At 41.1% G+C, this 14,474-nt stretch overlaps 1 protein-coding gene across 5 annotated transcripts in view; it reads right to left on the bottom strand.

Annotated features, from left to right (window-relative positions):
- LOC149311554 (coiled-coil domain-containing protein 136-like) overlaps nucleotides 1–14,474 on the bottom strand; it is a 45,578-nt gene that overhangs the window by 10,726 nt on the left and 20,378 nt on the right. For 3 of the 5 annotated variants that reach the window (XM_089527370.1, XM_089527367.1, XM_089527368.1), the window contains exons 4-7: nucleotides 12,906–13,283; nucleotides 10,395–10,512; nucleotides 9,319–9,589; nucleotides 2,346–2,477 (exon numbers count right to left, since the gene is read on the bottom strand). In XM_089527370.1, the coding sequence (XP_089383496.1) occupies nucleotides 2,346–2,477; nucleotides 9,319–9,589; nucleotides 10,395–10,512; nucleotides 12,906–13,283 (899 nt within the window). The remainder of the gene's footprint in view (nucleotides 1–2,345; nucleotides 2,478–9,318; nucleotides 9,590–10,394; nucleotides 10,513–12,905; nucleotides 13,284–14,474) is intronic. The other 2 variants (XM_089527372.1, XM_089527369.1) reach the window with 1 other exon arrangement.

Here is a 14,474-nt window from a genome sequence, read left to right on the forward strand (position 1 = left end):
CAAACCAGGAGAGGCTGCAGCAGTTTGCTTTTGCCTGAGCCTACAGGGAAGGGCAAGATTCTTCCTCTTCTTTCTTCCCTGTTGAGTTAACTAAGTGCAAACTACTTTTGCACTTTGAGCTCAGTTTGCAGCAACAGAATTAAGCTGAGGACAAATGGTTGCTGCAAACTGAGCTCAAAGTGCAAAAGTAATGGGAAGAGGAGAGAGAAACCAGGCCATTTTAACAGCAGCTGAAAAAGTGGGACAGCTGAGGCTTAAGTCAGACTGCTCCTGCCAAATTGGGATAGTTGGAGGGCAAGACATTCGTGAAACACGTTTCAGATGACAGGGTTTATTTTTGCAAACTCAGGCCCTGCAGAAATAATCCAGTTTGAGACCACTTTAACTGCCCTGGCTCAATGCTAAGGAATTCTGGAAACTGTAGTTTTGTGATTCATTTAGTCTTCTCAATCAGAGAGCTCTGCTGCCACAATAAACTACAATTGCCAGGAGTTTTTAACACTGAGATAGGGCAATTAAGTGGTCACAAACTGGATTATTTCCGCAGCCTGTTTTGGATATCAGAATTTGTCCACGCTGAGCTGACTTCGCATGTTGCGCTGTCTTTTGGTTGTGTTCTATGTATGTTTCTCTTTGGGGAAAACATGTGCTTCAAGGATGTTTATCTTCCTGTTCAATTGTGTGTTTTGACGTTCATTATACTTGGGTTTTTGCATGGGCTGCAACCATTATTTTCAATTTATTTTGCCGCTACATTCCATTACATCAGACTCCTGTTGCTATTTTTAGTATGTATCTGTAATACAGTTTGGATTATTATTTTTTGGTGGTTTGGGTATCTTTGGCTAAAGTCTTTCCTTCCTGTTGTTGTTCGGATTAGAAGCCACATCATGCCCTAGACAGAAGGGTACAATGGGTATGGCCTCTGTCACCAGGAAGATGGATTTTAGAATCCTTGTTAGCTGTACAGCCAAACATTAGCAGCTGTCCAGTAGCATCAGGTTTAACCAGTACTCAGTAGGCCATCTTATACAGTTTTGGTGAGAAGAGGCAAAAAGCCGAGAACAGATTGGAGGAGTAGAATCACAGAATCATAGACTTGGAAGAGATTACAAGGGCCATCCAGTCCAACCCCTGGCCATGCAGGAACTCTCAATCAAAGCAAAACAAAGTAAACTTCCCTTTTAACAACCTGTAGCAATTTGGATGGGAGATGGGTCAAATCTGGGCAGTTTACTTAACTTTGTTTGCTTCTGCACTATATAACTGTTGGAAGTTCATTTCCGTGGGACTCAGACATGGGCGGAGGGCAGATACGCCCCACCTCAAGGACTCCATTTAGCCAACCATGGGGAACTGGGGTGTCAGCAGTGGAAGAGACACTATGGGGCCCCTTTGCTATGACTTGCTGCAAGGAGATGCCAGTGAAAAGCAAGTGATGTTTCCTCTGTAGGCCACCAGCTGTATTATTTACCCCCAAGAAAGCTTATCCTATAACAGTGATGTGTTTCTGTAATGACTGGGCCCAGCAAATGCAGATGAAAACCACCCAGGGTCAGGGGAATGCCCAGCAGACAATGGATCATTAAGTAAATGGATAATACTCTGAAGCCTTGCCATTCAACCACATAACAATACACAGATGAACATGTAAATCGCTTCCTCTCAACCAACAGTATACAGTATATATTCCCCACTCTCTTCCATGCCAGCATTCTCTGAGGATGCCAGTCACAGCTGATGATGAAAAGTCAAGAATAAACTCTCTAGAACATGGCCTCACAGCCTGGAAAAACCACAAAAAAGGGTTGAAAATATGTTTTTCAAACATCAAGAAACCCTGAAGAGAAAAATCCTGGACTGATGTGAATGTTCACATTTTGAAACTTATGCAAACATGAGCAAAACTCATGTATGGTTTTGTGAGTAAAACAGCTTTTTTTGTGCAGAAATGCATCTAAATATTTTTGTGCTAAAATAAATATTATTTTCTGTGCAGAAAATGCTGTTTCTGTACAGAAAAGTTGGGAATAAGTCCCAAATTGTGCATAGGCTTTGCAATGTGTGTGGCTGTTGAAGATTTTAAATCAGCAGGAAGAAAATTGCTAAAATTACTCGTTTCCCTTAAGAAGAAAAGTTAGGGAAGAATGATATCCATTCCCTGGAGCCACACTCATTTTGCATTAGCCTCCCTAATTTTTTCTGAGGCTGGAGAACAAGGACAGGGCTGAACTGAGTTGGTTTCTCTCTGCCCTTAATCCTTCTTGGAGCTCACTAGCTCACTCTTCCTTCTCCCTGGAGTGTTGGCTACTTTTTAAAATCAACGAAATGCCTTCCATTCCTACCTTATTTTCATCTTCCTCCCTTTCTTCGATGACATCTTTTTTCTTTTTTTCTTTTACTCTACTCTTCCTGTCTGTGTGGCTGGCCTGGGACTTGATCTCCCTTACGTACAGACTGTCTTGAGGTGGATCATGCTGCCGATGCAAGAAGGAGGCACAGAGGGGGAGCGTCAAGCAAAGCTTCTATGATTCCCCCCGGGAGCACTGTACAAATAAGGCACTCTGATACCACTTTAAATGCTGTAGCTCCATCCTATGGGATGCTAGGGTCTATAGTTTCACAAGGCCTTTAGCCTTCTCTGCCAAAGAGTGCTGGTGACCAAACTACAAAACCTAGGATTCTGCAGGATGGAGCCACAGCAGTTAAAGTGGTGTCAATGGCATTGTTTGTACAGTGCAGACTGGGTTCAGCATCACCAGCCAGCAAAACCATGTGGTGATGGGAAATATAGTCCAATCCATCTGGGCTGCTGCCTGGGTTTGAGAAGGATGCCTTAGAAACCTTTCTCATCTGCATGGCCCTAACAGGGCTGACCAGCCACTTACAGAAGCCCTCTGGTCTGTTTCCTGGTTTTTGACTACATCGCCTGAAACTGGGAAGAAGAGAGGACTGTCAACCAGGACACAATGCCAAGATGACGGGTTGTAAGCAGTATGGTTGTGGGTCACAAGTGGGGCAAGGAGGCTTGCTTTCTGTGAGATGTCCTGCCCCTTGATAACCAATCCCTAAATACGCAATGCCATGCCTTCTTTGCCAACTGGATGCTCTAAGTCAGTGGTTCCCAACCTTTGGTCCCCCATTTGTTCAGCTCCCAGAAGCCCTGAGCACCCAGGAGCCAACTTGGCCAAGGAATTATGGAAGCTGAACTCTGAACCGTCTGGAGGAGCAAAGTTTGGGAACCACTGCTGGGAATCACAGCTGAACTGCATAAAAGCTTATTGGGTTTATAGAACCCTGTTCTGAGAATGCAGATAGCATAAGGCAGAAAGGACACAATCTATATTCCCCATTCCATGATGAACCAAGAGAGTGGAAAGCTCACAAGCAGACTTGTCCCAAAAGCCCACTTGCAGAACCAAGTCCAATTGCTTTTTAAAAATTGGTTCTAGAAGCCCAGTTTCACTTCCAAAGGAGACTCCACCACCCTCCAAGGCAGCAGCATCTTCCACTGTCGAACCACTCTTACTGTCAGGACGTTCTTCTTAAAATTTAGGTGGGAGTGAAGAACCACGGAGTGTGACGTTGCATAGTGGGCACATTCAGGGCACAATAGTGGAAATGCTGCTGCACAACCCACAACATTGCACAACAACAATGGCTTGTTCTCCTGCCTTACTCTGCTGCCTCTGTGGCCATTGCACATTGCACTTTGTGGTTTGCTCGTTGCACAATTCTAGCATTTGTCTACACGTTACCCTATGTTGCTATTCTGCATGGGGGTTGCAAAGTACTGTGATGACCTATATCTGCATGCGGTTCTTTCCGCTACACTATGGGCCTATTGAACTGAGGCCTACATGGGCCAAAAGCTACTGGGCACCAGCAGTAAAAGGTGACACTGGCAGGGGATCTCTCAGCAACAACGCTAGTGGCACTATAGCTAACACTGGTTAGCACTCCACAGAAGGACACACTGGTAAACCACTCCTGAAGCCTTCTGCCTTGAAAACCAAGTAATGAGACATTGTTCCAAAATGAAACGTGAGACAGTGCCAGAAGCTGAGACTCCCAGGTCAGATGACACTCAATGCGCTACCTGGGCAGAGCAGAGGACAACTTCAAATAGCGCTATGGCTAATGACGCAGCTGGACTTAAGCCAAAAGGACATTCAGCTGTTGACATGCTCAGAGGTGATAGGAAAGTCTGAAGCAACACAACACATATTATAGGACCATGGAATTGGAGAAGCATGAAGCTAAACTCAGTAAAACAAGAAATGGAACATATAAATATTGCAATGCTTTGGGTGAGCAAGCTAAAGTGGACAGGAATGGGGCATTTTCAATCAAATTATGTTATTCAGGCTATGAACATTTAAGAAGAAATAGAGTGGCATTAAGAGTGAGGAAACAGTTAGTAAAAGCCATCATGGGAATAATTTTAAGTCTGGCCAAACAATATCAATAAGGGAAAACCCATCAGTATAACTACAATTGAAGTTTATGGTCCAATTAAAGAGGCAGAAGACAAAGAAATGAGAGATTCTATGCTGAAGTTCAAGAGGAAATTGAGCGGGTGCAAAAACTGGGGGAAGAATCGCCAACAATTTAAGATATTTAGGTGATACCATGCTACTGGCAGAAAACAGCAAAGACCTGGAATGACTATTAAGTAAAGTTGAGGAAGAAAGTGTCAAAGATGGATTACAGTTAAAAATGAGAATATCAACACAATGACCATAGGTGGTTTGCATAAATGTATAGTTAGTAACAATGAAATAGTTAAATTTCAATTACTTTGGTTCAGCCATTAATCAAAATGGAGACTGTAGGCAAGAAATCAGAAGCCTGGGACTCAGAAACTATGAAAGAACTACTGCAGATAAGAATCCAAAGTCAGAATTGTCCATGACACTGGACACTGTTTCCGATTTACATGTATGGTTGTGAAATTTGGACAGCGAAGAAAGCTGACAGGAAGAAAATCAATGCATTTGGAATGTGGTGCTGGAGGAGAGTTCTACAAATACTGTAGACTGATGAAAAGACAAATGAATGGTTCCAGGAACAAATCAAGCCTGAACTCTCCTTACAAGCCAATATGACTAAACTGCAGCTATTGGACGTATCATGAGAGAGCAATAATGCTGGGAAAAGAGGAAGGCAATAGGAGAAGAGGAAGACCAGATTACAGGTGGATTGATTCCATCAAGGAAACCACAGCCCTGACTTTGCAAGACTTGGAGATCTCTCATTCATAGGGGTCACCATAGACTGAAAATGACTGGAAGACAATTAACATTTGGTGTTATGTTCAGTTTATTGTTGTTATATGCCATCATGTCCACCATCACTAATGGCCACTCTATCATAGGGGTTTCTTGGCAAGAGTTAGCTTTATTGGATTTGATTCATTGGACTGGTAGTTTGGGGAGGGAATTAGAATTCTTTGCCAGAGAGCTATAGCGCTGATGTTCAGGGGAGTGGAGTACAGAAATCCAAGTCCTCATGCCAAACTACAGATTCCAGGATGCCATAAGATGAAGTCATGACAGTGAAAGAGGGGTCAAACCACAGGAAAGAAGAAGTAAAAAAATATAATTAATGATATTTTCCATATCTCCGAAAATGATTGTTAATTTAAATGAAATGTATTTCCTTTGAGTGTCTGTTTGTGAGTGGGGGAGCATATTATGAATTATGGATCATGTCATTTGTTTTATGTACCATGTAAATAATAAAGTTTAATTTTTTTTTTAAAAAAAAGAGGGTCCAACAAACTGGAACTGTGCAGTCGGCAAGAGACCTTAATGGTTTTTCTATAACCTTCATATCTCTGGGCTATCACTCAGGCCAACTAGGGCTGCAGCTGCACTGCAGAAATAGTCTGGTTTGACACCACTTGAACTGCCATGGCTCCATGCTATGGAATTCTGGGAATAGTAGTTTGTTGTGGCATGGGAGCTTCACACAACAAATGACCATTCCCAGAATTCCATAGCATGGAGCCATGGCAGTTCAAGTGGCGTCAAACCAGATTATTTCTGCAGTGCGGATGCAGCCAGAGAACAAGGACTGAGCTCAATGGGGTTTTGCCCTTAATCTGACTTGGCGCTTCTATTTTCTGTCTTTGCCTTTGCTTAGTCACTTGCCTCTTTTATTCTCTTTGAATTCTCTTTGATTTCTATTTCCTTTATTTAACTTTATTTTTTAATTATTATTATTTAAAAAAGAAACACTCTATACATAAAATAATAGACATTACGTGGGGGGGAGTATAATAGCTCTAGTACAGTAAACTTTTAAAAAATGCTTTAAGATTTTGTGACTGTTATAGGATAAGATGTTTATCTTTTCAACTTGAAGCTCAAAGGTTGTAAAATGTCTAGGATTGTGTGATACAGTGTGGAACTATGAAAAGGTCATACTTAACAAATCTGGAATAAAACGAGAAAGGTAAAAAGAAACAGGATAGACAGTCTAGATGGAAACGTTGGACCCTAAAGTAAGATCCACATAAGATGAGACTAATACAGGTATCAGAAAGTCACCTAACTTTGAATAAGTTTCTATTTTTTCAAAACCTATATTCACAGTAAAGGAAGTCTTTTTGTGCTTGTTTGATTAAATTTTAGATTTGTAAAGAATAGCGTTTAGACGAGATATGCATGTTTGTCTATTTGATTTCTGTTTCTAACTGTTCAACTGAAGTGAAGTGCAACATTTACTGCTATGCTGAAGGCTGGGGACCAAGGAAAAATTCCTATGAGGGACAGAAACCCTCTCCAAACCCCTAGCTATAACCTTGTTGCTTCGCCCTGTTCCTTTGTCCTCCCTTGAATCTACAGCTCCTGCATGCCTTTGCTTCCAATTCTCCTTCTCCTCAAGTTCATTCCTTGACTTAAGTTTGTCCTTGGCTAGATCTACACGGCAGAATTAATGCAGCTTGACCCCACTTTAATTGCCATGGTCCAATGCTATGGAATGCTAGGATCTGTAGTTCTGTGAGGTATTTAGCATTCTCTCTCAGAGAGCTCTGGTGCCACAAACACTACAAATCCCAGGAGTCCAGAGGATGGAGCCATGACAGTTAAAGCAGTGTCAAACTGCATTAATTCTGCAGTGTAACAGCAGCCCTTGTTGCTCCAATTCTTCGATTATCCATTTAAGCAGAAGATGTAAAATACAAAATAAGATTTATTTATGTATTTGCTTTTAAATTGTATATATGAAATACTAGGTGTTAAAAAGATTCCTTGCTATCACTGTCTTTATAGATGCTGTCTACTATACTTTTTGTTTTGTTTTATGTTGTTTTGCTTTACTGTCTATAATTAATAATAGCAATAACAATTGCCTTCTCGCTCCCACAAGCCCCTCCACCTGGCTAGGAACAGAGACATCTCTTTCCTTCCCTTTCTAAAGAACTTCAGTTTATCACTGATGATACTGATCCCTAGCAAGCAACACAGTTTGTGCTCTGCTCATTCAAACCAAAATGTCCTGACCCAGATTTCAATTCATCTTCTATGTGCTAAACTATTTTAGGTCTTTTTTCTGTCCTCATTCTCCCACCACAACCATTTTCAATCTTTTCTCTCCTTGGACTGTGTGCAGAATATTCTTCTGTTCTTTTCAGGTTTCTCTGTTTCCATCCTTTCATGGTTGTCACCATATTTTTCTCACTACTTTTCATTCTCCCTTTTGGTTCAAGTATTAGTTCTTCTGACTACAATATCATACATATGTTCAACTCACACATACTATTCCATACCTGAATTCACTTCTTATCTAGCATTTCAAATGCTTTTCTCCCTAATATCCCCCCAAACCGTGTGATTTCTGTCCAGCCCGTCTCAGCATCTCCCCTCTCATCTTCACTTTTACTAGGTAGTCTTATAGTTTCTAAAAAAAAATTCCCCTATTAACCTCCTTTCTAGCTACCTACCTACCTTCCTTCTTTTTCTAATAAATATACAGTTGGCCCTCTATATCCATGGATTCTGCATCCATAGGTTCGACCATCCACAGCTCGAAAATATGCCAACAAAATTAATTCCAAAAAGCCAACCTTGGTTTTTCCATTTTCCGAAGCATATATACTCGACTATAAGTTGAGAAATTTATGCCCTAAAATTGATCCCTAAATCCTGGGTTGACTTATATATGGGTCAATAACTAGTACTGCTTAGAAAGTACTGCTAGTGCTGCTTACAACAAGCAAGCCTGATGCCCTACTCTTGGTGCCTTGAGGCACATGTTTTTTCTGTATTTGTGTGTGAAAGAGGTCCCCAGTCCAATTTGCAAGCCTCCTCTTCCCATGGAAAAAACTCCCCATTGAACACCATTTGCTTCCCTCTCCAGTCTGATTTGCAAGCTTCCTCTTCCCATGGATGAAACATTTAATACCACTTGCTTCCCTTCTCAATCCAATGTTAACACCTGTCCTCCAGCACCAAGGAATCAGTGTTAGGTGATGGGGAGAGGTCCAAAGGAGAAGGAGGGATGGACGTGGTACTTTCCTCTTTCCATCCTTGGTTATAGCCCCCTAAGTTTTACCCTCGACTTATCCACAGGTCATATCAAAATCCATGATTTTCACCCTGAAACCTTCCCTCAACTTATACATAAGGTCAAATTGTACATGAGTATATATGGTAACTGAAATTATACTTTAGGTTTTGAAATACTTTTGCCCAGCTCTTTCCTAAAAGTGACATGTCTGGGCCTGCATGTTACTTTAGGTTTCTCTGAAAAGCCTTATTACAGGGGGGCCTCTCCAAACAACAATGAGGATTTGACTATAATAATAAAACCTATTATTATTGTGACTCATAACCTATTCTTTTAACTTGTTATGGTGCATGAGCTGCTATAGGTAACCTCTCATAGGTCAGCCTGTGCTGAGTTCCTCACATCTTCTACCTGGGATAATTCTCTTCCATTGAGTGTGCAATTTTGGGAGAGACACACATGGAGCAGTGTGGGAGGAAGGGGACACCTGCCTAGCCGGCTAGATCAGTCATCAGCCCTAGCGATCACATCCAAGGATGTGAAGGTGATCTGGTTGGCCAACTGAGTGTTCCCTTCTCCCCTCACTGATCCATGTGCTTCCCTCCTAAAGCTGCACACTCAGTGGAAGAGAACAACCATCCCCAACAGTAGAAATATACCATTCTTCAATCAAGGGTATATGATTGACTTCCCCATTTGAACCTCCAAACAAGCTCAAAGACCAAGGCAAGCATGAGTGCTCAAAAGAGAGAGCATCAGTGCTCCAAGGAAAGGGGAAACTCCTAGCCACCATGCTCGTACTTGCGCCTGAACCAGCTCCACTTTCTTCTCCTCCTTCTCCAGCTGGCATTGCAGGTCATATTCGCTCTCTTCCTCTAGCTTCTCCATCTTGTTGTCATCATACTCGCTGCCCACACCCACGATCTCCACTGATTTGAAGGAGACACTGCCACCCGACTGCAGGGTGTTCCTCCGGGCTATGGAGACCCGGCGGATGTGAGGGTTAACGGTGTCCAGATCTGAATCTGAGTCTGAGTCAAAAGACTGCGAGTCGTCTGACTTGGTTCTGGTCCTGCCGGAAGAAGAATTGTCAATGAGAGGAAGGCAAATGGAAAGGTGGCTGAGGGAAGGGGGGATGTTATAGGATAAGGGGGTGTTGAGATGAAGGATGAGGGAATGACAGGGATTTGGGGGTGGAGGGATGGTGGGGACTGTTTGTGCTTTAGCAAATATACTGCTGTCAGTCAGCAGGAATTTCTGGGTTTCCACAGAGCATTCATAGAATCATATATTTGGAAGGAACTGCCCTGGCTCAATGCTAGGAAATTCTGGGAACTGTAGTTTTGTGAGACATTTAAGCTTCTCTGTCAGAGAGCTCTGGTGCCACAATAAACTACAATTCCCAGGATCCCCTAGCACTGAACCAGGGCAGTGAAAGTGGTCTCAAACGGGATTACTTCTTCAGTGTGTTTTGACCTCAGAGAAAGTGAGTAGAGATACCTGCAACTCACACACACACACACACACACACTCCTGATAAAGGGGGTTGGTGGCAGTCAGTGCCTGGGATGATGGGTTCTGTAGCCTCATATCTCTGGAAGAGAGCAGCATGGTGAAAGGGTGGAACAGACAATACTGGGCTAGATGGAGCACTGGTCTAACTCAGCAAAATCCACAAGATAAATAGGGGAGATATGTCTCCAAGTGCTCTGTAGATGTTCTTTATTTTTTTATTTTGAAACAAGACCATCAATAGAGGACTTAGAGATGTTATCTCTCCTATTTTTCTTGTGGATTCTGTTACATGCTTTCCAGTATTTGTCACTTCTAACTCAGCATGACACAGCTTTATGCATTTATAGGACTCTGAGACTCACCTGTACTTTATGGCCTCCAGTCTCTCCAGCTGATGGACCATGATGGTGTTGCTTTCCTGCAAGATCTGGTACTCATCTGTCAGGTCCTGATATTGAGCCCGGACAGTCCTGAGTTCCTCTGCAAAGTACCCAAAACCATGTGAAACACAGCAGCATCATTCACTGAGAGTACTGAGTTCCAAACCTGCTTCCCCACCACTCCATCCATCCATCCATCCATCCATCCATCCATCCATCCATCCATCTATCTATCTCCCAAGTCTTATTTCTATCACAGTTCAAGGCAGCTTACAATAAGTTTAAAAAGATCAAGCTAAAGCATTAATTTACAAAAGTGTGTGTGTGGGGGGGGAGAAGTAAACAACAATACTATTACCAAAAACATAATTAAAAATAGTTAAAAACACTTAAAACATATTTAAACATAATTCCCAATAAAATATTTACAAAAGACAGCTCATCATTTTACACACACACACACACACAACCACTCCATAATTAAAATTCAAAGTCCTGCCCGAATACGAACGTTTTCACCTTCTGGCGGAAAGCAAAGAGGGCACCCCATCTCAGCAGGGCTAATCTGCAATCTGCTCTGGATTTTAGTTTAGCTATCACAGGTGCTAAACCTATTTAGGTTTAAGCATAATCAAGATACAGTTGGCTCTCTATAGCCTTGGGTTTTTTATGCACAGATTGAAGCATCTACAGGTAGAAAATATTCCCCCAACAATATAAATTCCCAAAAACAAACTCTGATTTTGCCATTTTATATAAGGGACAGTATTTTCCTATGCCATTGTATGTAATGGGACATGAGCATTCATGGATTTTGGTATCCATGGGGAATCCTGGAAGCAAGCCCCAGGGGATACCAAGGGTTCACTGTAATAATAACAACAACAATAATAATAATACCCATTGTATATAATGGGACTTGAGCAATCACAGATTTTAGTATCCACTGGGTGTCCTGGAACCAAACCCCAGTGGATTCCTAGGGCCCCCTGTAACAACAACAACAACAAATACCCCACTGTATGTAATGGGACAAGCATCCATGGATTTTGGTATCCATGGACGGTCCTGGAAGCAAACCCCAGCAAATACCAAAGGACCACTGTGCAAACCTTGTGAAACATCCTAACAACTGTAGTCCCCTAAAATATAAGAGTACTTGTACCAACGTAGGTTACCAACAGGATTCTATTTAAGAGACCATCTATATAAACTAAACTTGATAGCTAGTAACTCTGCAGGTAGTTCCACATCAGAGCATTTCTCTAGGGCAGCCTTCCCCCATGCTGGCTGGGAATGGTGGGGGTTGTAGCCGCACCCATCTGGAAGAGGAGACTGCTCTGTGGTGGTACTGTTATTGTTATCATCATCATCCCACCTTTTACCTAGTCTGGGACTCAGGTTAAAACCAATGCAACTAAAGAATTCACACTTCATAAAAGATAAAAAATATCAGTAGAAATAAAAGCAATTAAAGAATGTGGATTTAAAAGAAAAAACTAGAAATGTCATTATGTTTGTGTGTAGAATCATAGAATCATAGTGTCGGAAGAGACCTCAAGGGCCATCAAGTCTCGCTGTCACTTACTGAATAGATTAAGGAACCAGAGATTTATGGGATTTCACGGCTGTTATACTCTGAGATCAGACAAACACAGAATCATAGCGTTGGAGGGAACTGCAAGGGCCATATAGTCCATCCCCTGCCATGCAGGAATTCACAAGTAAAACACTTCTGAGGCAAAGTCCTAAATACTTCCAGGAGAGACCACTACCCTGAGAAAAACTCTGTTCCGCTCTTGAACAGCTCTTATAGCAAAAATAAGTTTTTATAATGTTTAAGTGAAGTCTCTTTGTTTGTAATTTGAATCCATAGGTCCAGATTCTTGTTTCTGGAGCATCTGAAAAGAAGCTGGCTCCTTCAATACAACATTCTTTTGGGAATTTAAAGATGAGCCATCATATCACTTCTCAATCTAACCTGGAAAACAGAAGATTGAAAAGTGACATGATGGCCATCTATCAATGCCCCAAAGAATATTGTATAGAAGGAGTCAGCTGCTTTTCTGCTGCTACAGAAACTAGAACCTGAACCAATAGATTCAAATTAGAAGAAAAGAGATTCTACTTAAATATTATAAAAACACTCTCTTTTTTGGTATTGTAAGAGCTGTTTACGAGTAGAATAGACTTCCATTCTGGGTGGTGAACTCTCCTTCTCTGTAAGACTTTCAGGCCATCTCTCAGAAGTGCTTTAGTTCTGAATTCCTGCATGACAGGGGATGGACTATAAGGCCCTTGAAGTTACTTCCAACACTATGACTGTCTGATCTCAGAGTATAACAACTGTGAAATCCCATAAATCTCTGATTCCTTAATCCATTCAGTGAGTGATAGCGAGACTTGATGGCCCTTGAGGCCTGTTCTGACTGTATGCCCAACATACTCTCTAGCCCCCTAAGGTCACCCTCAATGTGGGTAGTCCCCAATTACCTTGTAGTCTGGCCACCTCCTCCGCAGCACTGGAAAGATGTTCATCAGCATGTGCCATCACAACTGTCTCCGGAGCAGTCTGGCTGTCTCCTGTATCTGGTCCCTTTTTCATATTGATCTCGGCACGCAAGGCAGTGACCTCCATGTCATATTCGTTACGAACAAGCTGCACCCGATCCAGCTCAGCCTTCAGGCGGCAAAGCTCCTCTTGCATGCCAGCAATCTCGTTCTCATGCAAGGCAGCGGCCTCTTCAGCATCCAGGCGCAGGTTATGGATCTCCTCATTGGCTTCCCGCAGTTCTCGTTCCAGGCGTTCCATCTCGACATCCTTCACTTCTTGCAGAGAATCAAACTCATCCTTCAGAGACCGCATCTGAGCTGGATTGGCAGAGGGAAGGACAGAGAAATGAGACAGTGAGATAGTACAAAATGATAGAAGAGGAACCTCTGATAGTCATAGAAGTTAAGAAATGCACCACTGAAGTACAAAAATAATGCAAGTAACAATGCAAAAGAGAAAGAGGGATGAAGGATAAGAGGAAGGGAAAGAGGTGATATGTCTATGATACAATATAAGACAAAATAAGGTTTAATAATAATATGTAATATTAATGAGTAATAGAGGAATAAGATAGTGAAATAGCAAGAAATAGTAAAAGAGAAACCTCTGATAGTAATAGAAGTTAAGACATACACCAGTGAAGTACAAAAATAATGCAAATAACAATGCAAAGGAAAAAGAGGATAAGAGGAAGGGAAAGAGGTGATATAAGACTAAGATAAAAGACAAAATAAGGTTTAATAATAATACATAGTAATATGACATGAGCAACAATCTGTACAATACAATGTAAGACAAAATACAGTTTAACAATAGTAGATAATATTAATAACTCATGAATAATATAGGAATGAGATAGTCAGAGAGGAAGAAATAGCAAAAGAGAAACCTCTGATAGTAATAGAAGGTAAGACATGCACCAGTGAAGTACAGAAATAATGCAAATAATGCAAAAGAGGTACAAAGGATAAGAGGAAGGAAAAGAAGTGATATGATAGGATACAATATAAGACAAAATAAGGTTTAATAATAATATATAATATTAATAATATAATAAATATTATATATAATTAATAATATATGGTAATTAGTAACATTATTATTCATGATTCATTATGGTGGACACATAAAATAGATAGATGGACAAATCAATAATAAATGTATCATACAGATATAAACGATAAATTAGACAATAAGAAGAGAGCTGAATATTTTTAAGAAACGCAAATTTCGAAAGACAGCAATGGACTATAGGAAAAGAAAACTGTTAACTCAGAAGTGAAATGTATATATTGCTGTTGTTTTTTTCAGGTAGAAAGAATAGACAATAACCCAGCAGTTTTATAAGATGATGCCATCGATGTTTCTGTTGCTGTGCACAATGGGAGGATGGGAAGGAAGGAGTATAAATAATTTAGGAAATTGTAAATACAGGATGATTAGTGCAATTAAAAACATAGAAAAGTGATACATTAAAACAGAATTAAATTGTTAGAATGTTAAAATAG

Source organism: Sceloporus occidentalis, unplaced genomic scaffold (assembly GCF_023333645.1).
Source record: "Sceloporus occidentalis isolate IW3139 unplaced genomic scaffold, rSceOcc1.0.p SCAF_5, whole genome shotgun sequence".
NCBI lineage: Eukaryota > Metazoa > Chordata > Lepidosauria > Squamata > Phrynosomatidae > Sceloporus > Sceloporus occidentalis.